Source organism: Triticum aestivum, chromosome 2D, assembly GCF_018294505.1.
Source record: "Triticum aestivum cultivar Chinese Spring chromosome 2D, IWGSC CS RefSeq v2.1, whole genome shotgun sequence".
Lineage (NCBI taxonomy): Eukaryota > Viridiplantae > Streptophyta > Magnoliopsida > Poales > Poaceae > Triticum > Triticum aestivum.
Window position 1 is genome coordinate 54,479,113 of NC_057799.1, and position 12,452 is coordinate 54,491,564.

Sequence of the window (12,452 nt, forward strand, 5' to 3'; positions counted from 1 at the left end):
AAAGTTGTCCAGTTGACTTAGAGAAGTTGGAGGACTTTCGAGCTGGTAGCGGGACGCAAGAGCTCGCCTCACCTACAACAAAGGCGTATTGGGCCGCCGTGAAGGAAACTAGTACGAGCCAACACTATTTTGTGATTGCTTCGCGCGATGGCTAATCCATCTGCTTGAAAAAATAACGATATTGACACAATGGTGCACTTTCACCAATGCACATAATGGTTTGATCTGCAATACGTGATCAAAATAAAATAACCGGGAAGTTACTTTAGATAAATTACTAACTACTTTTATGTGCCTAATTTTAAAAAGTAGAGGCGAAAAATGTTGTGAACTTTTAAAAGAGTGTTCGAGAAATTTTAAAATGTTTCATGTAATTAGAAAAGTGTTAGTTTTAGTTGAAATGTTCATGCAATCAAAAAAATCATGCATTTTAAAAACTATTATGTACATAGGTATGTTTGTATCTATGTATGTATGTGTGTGTATATGTGCGTTCTAAATTTTTTTAAACACAAGCTATAGACGATGAACATTTTTAAATATGCGATAAAACCTTTTAACACGGAAGTTAATATTAAAGTGCATAATGAGTTTTAATAAACTATAAGCATTTGTTAATACATGATAAAAATTTATTACGCAGTAAACATATTTAAGTAAAATTTGAAAACTTTAAATACACGGAAAGTATTTTTATTACACAATGAACAATTTTGAAATACCTGATGAGCATTTTTAATACACCTCAAACATATTTTAATACAAAATAAACATTTCTAGATACACACTGAATTTTTTATGTATAAAATGAACATTATTCAATACATGGTGAGTATTTTTACTACACTATGAACACCTTTTAAATACCCAAGAATATTTTTAACACACCAAAAACTTTTTGAGTACATGATAAATATTTTTTAATACACAACGAACATTTTTCTGAAATATAAAATGTATATTTTTAATATAGAACGAATAATTTTTAATGCACAATAGATTTTTTTTAAGATAAAAGATGCAAAAATAAGGGGACAAGAGAAAAACAAAAGGAAAAGAAAAAACATAAATAGCAACATTCTGAAAAGGACAAAATGGAAAAAGAAAAGAAAAAGGAAATTAAAAGTAAAAAAATTAAAAATAGAAAATAAAGTAAAGGAGAAGCAAAACGACTAAAAATAAAAAATAAATTAAAGGAGAAGCAAGACCAAACTGGAAACCGACTTAAAACGCAGCATACACCAGATTCCCGAAAAAACAACACACCGGAAAAAAAAAAGTTGATGCTACTGGGCCTAGCCCAGTGGAGCAGCGCAGGCGAGCTCGTGCACATCTCGCTGCACACGTGATATGTAAGGTTGCGCTTTCGAGCGGCCCTTAAACTCAAGAGATGAATCAGGTCCAGCACTTTTAAAAAAAGTAGATAATTTCAGATCTAGTTAATCTTTCATGGGAGCAACTAATTAAGGGGAACCCCTTCGGGAGAGAGGGGACTCAGCGGGTACTTTTGGTTGGCTCAGAGCCTCAGAGCGTGTCGCTTGGTACACCCAGCCGCCCCCACGTGTCTCGCACAGGGCGCACCCCTCGTGAGCACGTTTTTTTCTCTTTCTACAGACATTTTCAAGGTTTTCCCTGGGTTTTGAGTTATCGAATTATGCTTGGCTTTCTCTGAGTTTTTTTCTCAAAAAAAAAATTTAATGCATTTTTCTCGCATGAAGCACAACTTGTGCTTTCAGAGAAGGCAAAAAAACAAAGTTGTGCCATTGTAAGAAATACAGCATAATACAGCTATGCTTCTTGAAAAGAAAAAAAACACAATTGTGACGCAGAACATAACCGTGACTCTCGAAAAGAAAAAAACACCATTGTGCTTCATGAAAAAAAAGGAAAAGCACAAAATGGGCTTCGTGTCGAAAAGGGAAAAGCACAATTGTGTTTCCCCCGAAAGTGAAAAAGCACAACCATGCTTCCGGGTTCCTTTTTTGTGGGTTTTTTTTGTTTCTGATTTTTGTCTAGTTTATTTTTCATTCTTGGTTTTTTCATAACAAAAAAATATTACTAATAGGTTTCATGGGTACCTCGCTGCTCGTCCATGACCCCTTCCCTAGAAAGACGAAGAATAATGAAATGGGCCATAAGAATGGTGGCGATGATCGCAAGTGAAGTCTTCAGGCGACACACGCTTGGAGGATTGGGGCTAACAGATTTATGGCGGGATAAAGCTGCTGTGGAGCTTGTTGGCTCTCTGACCCTTCTACTCACACTAGTCGTTGAAGATTTAATTTTGTTTTTGCTGGTATCCAAGAACATACGTTTGTTTATCTTGTGGCCTTAATATCTCCCTAGAGACCTGACCTGTAGGTATCCCAGGGATATGGCAAGTTTGAACTATTACTTTGGCAGGTCTTCGAATGGATTTTGCACATTGATGGCGGCAGATCTCAGTGGTGTGGCGCAGTGGAGACTCGCCGTCCGATGCGTGGAGATGGATTCGCGCAGGAGGAGAACTCTGTCTGACGTCATGATGGCGTCGATGGCACAGAGGCCTGGCAACGTCGGTGCGTTGGTTTCTGCTTTGAAGATTGATTGGTGGAAGATGGCGGCGACGACGCATGAGAGTGCGTCGGACCAGTTTGTGCCCCAAACCCAGTATGTGGCTTGGTTGTGGCCTCAAGCTTTAGATGTTAGGCATTTGTGCGATGTCTGTTTGGTATTAGGTTCAGACTATCGGCACCTCTTCATCAAGTGGATAGGAGTAGCAACAGATGTTGGTAAGATTGTGGCTTCAGATTACCTGATGTACTACTTTATAATGTCTTAGTGAATAATTAATAAAATGGTTGCATGCATCGGTCAGATGTAGATGCAAGGGCAATCCTCATTTTCTAAATAAATAAATATATTAAGATCCAGAACCTGTATTTGGAACTATGTTCTGTGCTTTGACTTGATGCAATAGAGACAGAAGTTCCACGAGCCCTTTATGCGGCGTTCCAGTTACTCATACAAGCTGCAATGTAGAAATCTCGGCTCCACAAATCCACGCTTATGTGCTGATTTCTTTAATCATTCGCAATATGCTCGTCCATTCCTTACTTTTGAACTAAAACCACGACAAGAATTAGAATTAGGGGTACCGTTCATGATTTGTAGGACGCACTAGCTTCAACACTTCCTTTTGCACGCAATTAAACATCACTGACGACGCGCTGAGATAAAATGCCCGCAACTTCCAGTTGATTCCACGCCGCACAAATTCGCAGTACAGGAATCACACATGACCCTATAGATAAATTTGCAGCAGTACCACTATACCGTTAATTACTTGGAGGTTGGATGACAGTCGACAGATGACCACAAGGCAGTTAGCCACCGGCGGCTTTGATTACTCTCCTCAGCACGGCCGATGAACCGACAAAAAACAGCTTTGGTTACCCTAATCAGCACGGTCGATGACTACACGGATCAGTCAGTCGGGGGCTGGCTGTTGAGCTGGTGTGAGAGTTGATGCGATTTATTTCATGTGGTTGGGACCAATGGGACGTGAATCGTCCTGCTCGCGCCTTAACCAACACAAGTACGTACGCAAGATAAAAGCTTTATTAAACGACCCGTTCGTTCAAAGTTAAAAAATGGGGGGTTCATTAAACGGCAATGCCTTAACAGATGCTTAAGAATCACGTAAAGGTTCGACCCCTTCCGTTCTAGAGTGTTCGCGAACACGAGCCAAATCCCTAACACTAACGACGCCTTAACGAATTGCAAGTACAGGAAGTTCAGGAACACAGCAAGGCGTCAAAGCCATTTCGGCGTGCCAAACCCTAGTTAACCTCGCATTCAATCAAGCTAGCTAGCCGGCATCCGGTACGTTAGGTGGAGGAAGAATTGGGGTAAGCGCATGCATGCAGTGCAGGCTCATGCAAGAATGGCTACCGATCAGCTGCCCACACGTACGGCGGCGCATCCTCGACGCGCGCCGCTGCTAGCTGTGCTGTGCATGCATGGTCGACACGACGACTGCGCCGTCCACGCGGCCGGTGGGTGGGCGCGGGCACCGCCGTTGTCCTCATGCTCCGAATGGCATGCAAAGCGGTCGTTCTTGGCCGTCATATGTAATGGCGGCAGCATGCAGGTCTGGTCTGTCGAAACGTGCCAGGGAGTGCGCGCGGTCCATCGGCCGGCCGCTTCGGGAACCGCGGGGTCACGGGCTGCGGTGGCCGGCATGAAGACGAGCAGAGCTTTGCAGCGTTCACAGATGACTGAGACGTTGCTCCACCAATATCTCAATCGATGTCGCCGAGTGCTGAGTATGTTTGGTCTGCGAGCAAAAAATTGGTAGTGGTAGCAAAAATGATGGCTGAGGTTTTGCCTAGGCAGCGTAGCCAATGGATTGGATCAACAGAGAACCTATCTAGGGTTTTTCTGTCTCCTCTATCCCTTGGCGGCTAGGGTAAAATCTCTCCTCCAGACTACATCGTCCATCCCATGGATTTGTCTCCTTCTATTTGCCGCTTCGGCGGCCGGTGGCGGGGAGGGGAAATTCGATGCCTCCGTTTTGATTAGTAGTTTAGATTAGTGTTTTTTAGTCCTCGTAGATGTGGCGCTCAGGCGGATGGCAGTGCTTCTTTTTGGAGTTAAGGAGTTTATCTTCCGGGTTTTGATCCTCCTTGAGTTCGTCAATCTGTACGTAGTCAAGGGAGCTCCGACGTAGATTCCTGCCATCTCCTTGGGACGGAGGTTAGGGTTTCGCGTGTTGTGGCGAGATTTGGTGTCAGGTGTTTCATATCTATTCAGTGGTTCAACGACGACGACTACGGCTTCAGGGCGCTGGTCCTTAGAGCATCTCCAACCGCGCCCCCAACAAGGCCCCCCAGGTGATATTTCGGCCGCCGGCACCGAAAAATCGGCCCAGTCGCGCCTCCAAAGGCCTTTTTTTCGCCAGCTCGGGCCGAAATTAGCGCCGGCGGACCCAGACCGAACCCGGCGCGCTGGGGGGCGCTTGGGGGCGCCGGCCGAATCATTTTTGGCGCGAAAGTCGGCGGGCCCTCCTTGGCAGCGGCTCGGCTCTTCTCGCCGCTTCGTCGTCCTCATCGCCTCGGTTCCCGCGGCGAATCAATGCCAAAGCTGCCGCGCGCTGCCGCGACGGTCAGCCTCCTCCATTGATGCCTCACGGGCGGCGCAGTGAAGACCGGACGACGCGCGTCCCTCGTCCGCCACGCGTAACACGGCGGCCACACGTACGTGCGGCGCCTCCTCCTATATAAGCCGCCCCCAGCGCGCCGGTGACGCATAGACTCTCCACCGCCGACGCCCCGTTCCTCCCCCGTCCCTCCCTCTCCTCTCGCCGTTCAAGCTCAACCATGGCCGAGCACTTCCCAGGCGACGGCGCGGCGGCGAACGACTTCGGCCGCCGCCACCTCCACGAGGACGAAACTCGGCTCCTCTATGAAGCCGAGTACCCGGTCCCGCCGGACATGCGGGTGCCCGGGGCGTGGAGGATCAGCGCCGGCGGGGTCCCGGTGCCACCACCGTCCACCGGAGCGGCGCGGCGTGCGAAGATCGCACGTATCCACGCCTCTCTGCCGCATGCGGCGAGGGAAGGCCCACGGTACGTCCCCGACAGCCCGCTGTGGGAGCCCTACTTCCGCCGCTGCCACGCCGAGCAGCTCGAGGCCACCAACGGCGTCATGCCCTCCGGGAGGCTCAACTCCGAAGACCGCCGCCGATGGTGGGGCGTGCCAGGCCGCACGCTGGAGGCCGTCCTCGAGTACATCGAGGGCGGCAACACGCCCAGGCTGGAGTACTCACTCCCCCGTCCTTCTCCCGCCGGCGTGCGAGCTCGTGGACGCCGAGGCGCATGGACCCGGGGGCGTCCTCCTCCTCGTCCGGCCGCTCGACCGGCTCTCCCTGCCTCCGCCCCGTCAAGCCGGAGCCCCAGGACACGTCGGTCAGCCACCGCACCCGCAGCTCCGGCATCCGCATCGTCGACTCCTCCCCCACCTCTGGCCGCCTCGTCCTCGTCAGGCCGAAGGCGGAGCCCGGCCTCCCCGCGGAGTACGAGGCCATAGTCCGGCGCGGCTTCTCCGACGAGGAGGCCCTAAAGTGGGCGCGGGACGACTACCTCAACGACGAGATGGTCCGGCAGCGCCGAGCCCTGGAGGAGATAGCCGCCCGCAAGCGTGGGCACGAGGACGAGCACGGCGTGGTGATCCTCGACAGCGACGAGGACGAGGACGCCCCCCGGACCGTCCAACCCGCCGCGCCAACCTGGGGAGGGGTGCAACAGGGACGGCGACCGCGGAGGAGGCGACGACGACGACGGCGGCGGCGGCGGTGACTACACGCAGTTCTACAGGCTCCTCGGCATGTAGAGCTTCAAGGGCGTCGGGCGGCGAGGAGCGGTGAGGGCGACAGCGGGCCTAGTAGCGGTTTTTTCTTTTTTGTAAAATATTTTAAATATGTATGAACTCGCCGAAGTTTGGATGAATTTGCGCCTAGTTTGTGGTTTTCAAATAAATCATGGGCGCCGCGACTGGGGGGCATCACGCCCCCAGCACGCGGTTTTCGCCGGTGCGCCCCCAGGGGGCGATTTTTAGCGCCTCCTGGGGGGCCAACGGCTGGAGATACTCTTAGGGGCACGTGCACGAAGACTTCACGGTTGCAATCGACAAGGTCAAGCCGGCTCCGTATGGGAGCGACGGCAGCGGCGCGTCGGCGGCTCGATGTAATTTTTATTATATTTGAGATGTTTTGTACTTTCGGTGAACTTTGATAATAAATCTTGATCATTTTTGAAAAAAAGCATAGCCAATGGATTGATCAATACTACTAGTAGGTAGAAAAACTAAAGGAAAAGTTGGTCTTACTCCAAAGAAAAGTAAATGTTTTGGTTATGGCAAAAAAAAACCATTAGCAATGTGTGGGAGAAGATTGTTCTATGCCGCTAATTTTGGTCGAATTAAACTCAGTCTAAAAGACATCTCTCGGAAAGTGTTTAGAACTTCCGCAATCATATCACCTGGATGTTTGGTCGCGAACAAAGCATAGCACTTGCGCGCGCAGAAGTCACGATCACGTGCAAGTCCGGAAGGAAGAGCGTCGTGGGATCGATACGCGAGAGCACGGGACCGTACGTAGCGTGCATCGCGTACTTTACGTACCCAGAGCAGCCAGAGCGGCCCCAGAGCGGCGAACACGCGCCACAAACGACCAACGCAGTGCCAAGTTCACTAGGCGGCTCGTGAACCGTGACCCGCCCGAGTGGTGCCGCGTCAGTTCACTCCACGTACAATCCCCTCGTGTTCTCTTCTCGCCCGTGATCGATCATTCGAGCTCCTTAAATCCCCGTCCCCAGCCTTTTCGCCTGCCCCACGCACCAGACCTTGCCACGCCCGCCGCTCCGGCTCCCCGATCGTCCGTCCAGTCACCACCGCGCCGGCATTGCCAGCCACCGGCCGTGCGTGGCGTCGGCGCGCGCCCGAACCGATGCCGCCCATGCCACGCGCCGGCCGGCTCCGGCTCCGGTTCCTGCTCTGCGTCGCCACGGTGGCCGCGGTGGCGTCGGGCGTGGACGGGCACACGCGGGGCGTGCGGCCGGGGCGGGCGGCGGGGCGGCCGTTCCCGGAGAACGCGACGCGCGCGGAGGAGCTGGAGCGGCTGTTCATGCGGTGGGTGCGCTACGTGGGCGGCCTCAAGCACAGCACGTTCCACCACGCGCCGCTCGCCCGCGCGTTCCCGTCCTACTCGCTCGTCGTCGACAAGGACCCCGCGGCCGGCGACTTCACGTCCGTCCAGGCCGCCGTCGACTCGCTCCCGACCATCAACCTCGTCCGCGTCGTCATCAAGGTCAACGCCGGCACCTACACGTACGTGCATTGCCCCTGTCCTCCTCCCTTCTGCCGTTGCCAAGCCCTGTTTACTTTGCTGCCTCCATTGGAGGCGAGCTCCGAAGATGCGTGTCTGCATCCAACCATCGATCCATGATCAGAGGTTCACGGGGAGGAGGAAGGAAGCGTTTCCTGGAATCGTGGGCGTCAGGGAAAAGGCCGCACGAAGATCAGAAGCCCACTCCTGACTGGCTGTAGTGATACTCAGATTATCACATTTTCCCTTGATGCTTCAAACTGATTTTTTACTATTGAAAACTTCGAACTACTGTGGCATTTTGGCTAAGATTTTCGCCGCGTCTTAGAATTCTGGCTTTCCACAACATGGTCGCAGGGAGAAGGTGACGATATCGTCGATGCGCGCGTTCATCACCCTGGAGGGCGCCGGCGCGGACAAGACGATCGTGCAGTGGGGCGACACCGCGGACACGCCCGCCGGGCCGAGGGGGCGCCCGCTCGGCACGTACGGCTCGGCGTCGTTCGCCGTGAACGCGCAGTACTTCATCGCCAGGAACATCACCTTCAAGGTACGTAACTCTCCGTCACCGCCGCTGTGCCCGCTGCTCGGTGCTTCATGTCCTAATACACGCTTGCGTTGGCAGAACACGGCGCCGGTGCCGCCGGCGGGGGCGACTGGGAAGCAGGCGGTGGCGCTGCGGGTGTCGGCGGACAACGCGGCGTTCGTGGGGTGCCGGTTCCTGGGCGCGCAGGACACGCTCTACGACCAGTCGGGGCGCCACTACTACAAGGACTGCTACATCGAGGGGTCCATCGACTTCATCTTCGGCAACGCGCTCTCCCTCTACGAGGTACGTGCGTGCTCTCCTCTTCCTCGATGCCTGGATGCTCCATTGCCGGTCCCTCCATGTGTGAGTGAGGTGCAATACTACGCATGCTGAACAGAGAGAGAAAAACAGAGCATGCACGAGCAGCAGAAAAACAGAGCCGGCAAACACCTGTGGCACGCAATGCTAGGATTTTGTTCCGTGGCCGGTTGCAGTCGCAATCTTGGCGTCTTCGACCGACTCGTCGCAGCGGCTGAATCATGCATGCACACGGCCTCTTGCTGCTGTCCGTTTGTGCCCCCGGCGCCGCGACCGGCGCCCCGGCGGCCCTACGCCCACATGCTCGATACACGTCAAATATTTCGGTCTCGTCTCGTCTCGTGCCCATGTTTTCTGTTTCGCTTTTCTGGGTTCACGAACAGTCGAAGTCGTAAAAAAATATAGATATGCTCATCAGCTCATGAGCGTGTGACAAGGAATATACATATGAATGTGTGTGTTGTGGTGTGCGTGCAGGGTTGCCACGTGCACGCGATCGCGCGGGACTACGGGGCGCTGACGGCGCAGAACCGGCAGAGCATGCTGGAGGACACGGGGTTCTCGTTCGTCGGCTGCAGGGTGACGGGGTCGGGGGCGCTCTACCTGGGCCGGGCCTGGGGCACCTTCTCCCGCGTCGTCTTCGCCTACACCTACATGGACGACATCATCGTCCCGCGCGGCTGGTACAACTGGGGCGACCCCAGCCGCGAGCTGTACGCTCTTTCACTCTTTCTTTCTTTTCCACCGTCTCCGTCCTCTCCCCTCTTCCGTTTTCTGACGGTGGATGATGATGATGATGGTGGTGCAGGACGGTGTTCTACGGGCAGTACAAGTGCACGGGCCCCGGCGCGAGCTACTCCGGCAGGGTGTCGTGGTCGCGGGAGCTCACCGACGAGGAGGCCAAGCCCTTCATCTCCCTCAGCTTCATCGACGGCACCGAGTGGATCAGGATCTGACCGGGGTCGCGTTCCATGTAGTAACACGCACACACGGGCGGCACACACGTCGTCATGTAAAGAAGAGGGAGTGGAAAGACAAAGTGGGTGAATTTATACAGATTCTTTTGCAGTCTTCTTTTGGGCGGGGAGTGCGTTTTTTCAACCCGGACAGGGTCCGTGCAGCACGGTCCTCGATCGGGCCCTCGCTGGAAATGCAGGGAAGGCATGATAATCCGTATTTTCGGAGCAAGTACCCGAATAGTATTAGGCTAATCCGTTGCTCATGAACAAGATTAGAAGATAAGTGCCCCTGACAATCTAATTGACCAATGTTGTTAACGTGTCAGTGTCACTGTAGACTGTGGTACCAGGCGAAGTGGTTACGAGTACAAAGTAATCATGGATGACTTGGTTAGAGCAATTTTTTTGAAAATGGTACAGACGCAGACGCTCATATATTCATCTTTATAAATGCACGCATGCGCACCCTATGAGCACTTCTGAAAGATTTAGCCGTCACATTTGTTGGAAATATGCCCTAAAGGTAATAATAAAATGGTTATTATTGTATTTTCTTGTTCATGACACTTGTCTATTGTTCATGCTATAATTGTATTAACTGGAAACCGTAATACATGTGTGAATACATAGACCACAACATGTCCCTAGTCAGCCTCTAGTTGACTAGCTCGTTGATCAATAGATGGTTATGGTTTCCTGACCATGATGTGATGGACAAGACCCAATCCTAAGCATAGCACAAGGTCGTGTAGTTCGTTTGCTAAGAACTTTTCTAATGTCAAGTATCATTTCCTTAGACCATGAGATTGTGCAACTCCCGGATACCGTAGGAATGCTTTGGGTGTACCAAACGTCACAACGTAACTGGGTGGCTATAAAGGTACACTACAGGTATCTCCGAAAGTGTCTGTTGGGTTGGCACGAATCGAGACTGGGATTTGTCACTCCGTATGACGGAGAGGTATCTCTGGACCCACTCGGTAATGCATCATCATAATGAGCTCAATGTGACTAAATAGTTAGTCGCGGGATCATGCATTACGGAACGAGTAAAGTGACTTGCCGGTAACGAGATTGAACGAGGTATTGGGATACCGACGATCGAATCTCGGGCAAGTAACATACCGATTGACAAAGGGAATTGTATACGGGATTGATTGAATCCCCGACATCGTGGTTCATCCGATGAGATCATCGTGGAACATGTGGGAGCCAACATGGGTATCCAGATCCCGCTGTTGGTTATTGGCCGGAGAACGTCTCGGTCATGTCTGCATGGTTCCCGAACCCGTAGGGTCTACACACTTAAGGTTCGATGACGCTAGGGTTATATGGAATAGATGTACGTGGTTACCGAATGTTGTTCGGAGTCCCGGATGAGATCCCGGACGTCACGAGGAGTTCCGAAATGGTCCGGAGGCAAAGAATAATATATAGGAAGTGAGGTTTTGGCCACCGGAAGAGTTTCGGGCGTCACCGGTAATGTACCGGGACCACCGGAGGGTTTCGGGGGTCCACCGAGAGGGGCCACCAACCCCGGAGGCCTGCGTGGGCCAAGTGTGGGAAGGGACCAGCCCCTAGGTGGGCTGGTGCGCCTCCCACAAGAGGCCCAAGGCGCAGGGAAGGGGAAGGGGGAAGGGGGAAAACCCTAGGCTCATATGGGCCTAAGGCCCACCTAGGGTGCGGCCCCCCTCTCTCCCCCTCTGGCCGCCCCTCAGAAGCATCTAGGGCTGGCCGCCACCCCTAGGGGGGAACCCTAGATGGGGGCGCAGCCCCTCCCCTTCCCCTATATATAGTGGGGGTTTTGGGGCAACCAAAGACACGAGTCTCCCTCTCTCTTGGCGCAGCCCTACCCCTCTCCCTCCTCGTCTCTCGCAGTGCTTGGCGAAGCCCTGCTGGAGTGCCACGCTCTTCCATCACCACCATGTCGTTGTGCTGCTGCCGAACGGAGTCTTCCCCAACCTCTCCCTCTCTCCTTGCTGGATCAAGGCATGAGAGACGTCACCGGGCTGCATGTGTGTTGAACGCGGAGGCACCGTAGTTCGGTGCTTAGATCGGATTCAGCCGCGATCTGAATCGCTTCGTGTAGGACTCCATCGACCGCGTTCTTGCAACGCTTCCGCATCGCGATCTTCAAGGGTATGAAGATGCACTCCCCTCTCTCTCGTTGCTAGTTATTCCATAGATTGATCTTGGTGATGCGTATAAAATTTTGAATTTCTGCTACGTTCCCCAACAGTGGCATCATGAGCTAGGTTTATGCGTAGATTCTATGCACGAGTAGAACACAAAATAGTTGTGGGCGATGATTTGTTCAATTTGCTTGCCGTTACTAGTCTTATCTTGATTCGGCGGCATTGTGGGATGAAGCGGCCCGGACCGACCTTACAGGTACACTTACGTGAGACAGGTTCCACCGACTGACATGCACTTGATGCATAAGGTGGCTAGCGGGTGTCCGTCTCTCCCACTTTAGTCGGATCGGATTCGATGAAGAGGGTCCTTATGAAGGGTAAATAGCAATTGGCATATCACCGTTGTGGCTTTTGCGTAGGTAAGAAACGTTCTTGCTAGAAACCCATAGCAGCCACGTAAAATATGCAACAACAATTAGAGGACGTCTAATTTGTTTTTGCAGGGTATGCTATGTGATGTGATATGGCCAAAAGGATGTGATGAATGATATATGTGATGTATGAGATTGATCATGTTCTTGTAATAGGAATCACGACTTGCATGTCGATGAGTATGACAACCGGCAGGAGCCATAGGAGTTGTCTTAA

The 12,452-nt window shown here is 52.1% G+C and overlaps 1 protein-coding gene across 2 annotated transcripts; it reads left to right on the plus strand.

Moving 5' to 3' along the window:
* Positions 1-7,358: 7,358 nt before the first annotated feature.
* On the plus strand, positions 7,359-9,987 carry LOC123051517 (probable pectinesterase 53). 2 transcript variants are annotated; one of them, XM_044474409.1, is made up of 5 exons: positions 7,360-7,865; positions 8,221-8,413; positions 8,489-8,695; positions 9,188-9,423; positions 9,519-9,987. In XM_044474409.1, exons 1-5 carry the CDS (start codon positions 7,486-7,488, stop codon positions 9,664-9,666), a joined length of 1,164 nt encoding a protein of 387 aa, XP_044330344.1. In that variant the 5' UTR covers positions 7,360-7,485; the 3' UTR covers positions 9,667-9,987. The 2 variants fall into 2 exon arrangements, with proteins under 2 accessions (XP_044330343.1, XP_044330344.1); XM_044474408.1 differs by having other exon boundaries at positions 7,359-7,865; positions 8,221-8,695.
* Positions 9,988-12,452: the final 2,465 nt, after the last annotated feature.

Coding starts and splice junctions, on each gene's coding strand:
- LOC123051517 (XM_044474408.1), top strand. CDS start 7,486: ATGCCGCCCATGCCACGCGCCGGCCGGCTCCGGCTCCGGTTCCTGCTC. Junction 7,866..8,220: donor GTCAACGCCGGCACCTACAC/GTACGTGCATTG, acceptor ACATGGTCGCAG/GGAGAAGGTGACGATATCGT. Junction 8,696..9,187: donor ACGCGCTCTCCCTCTACGAG/GTACGTGCGTGC, acceptor GTGTGCGTGCAG/GGTTGCCACGTGCACGCGAT.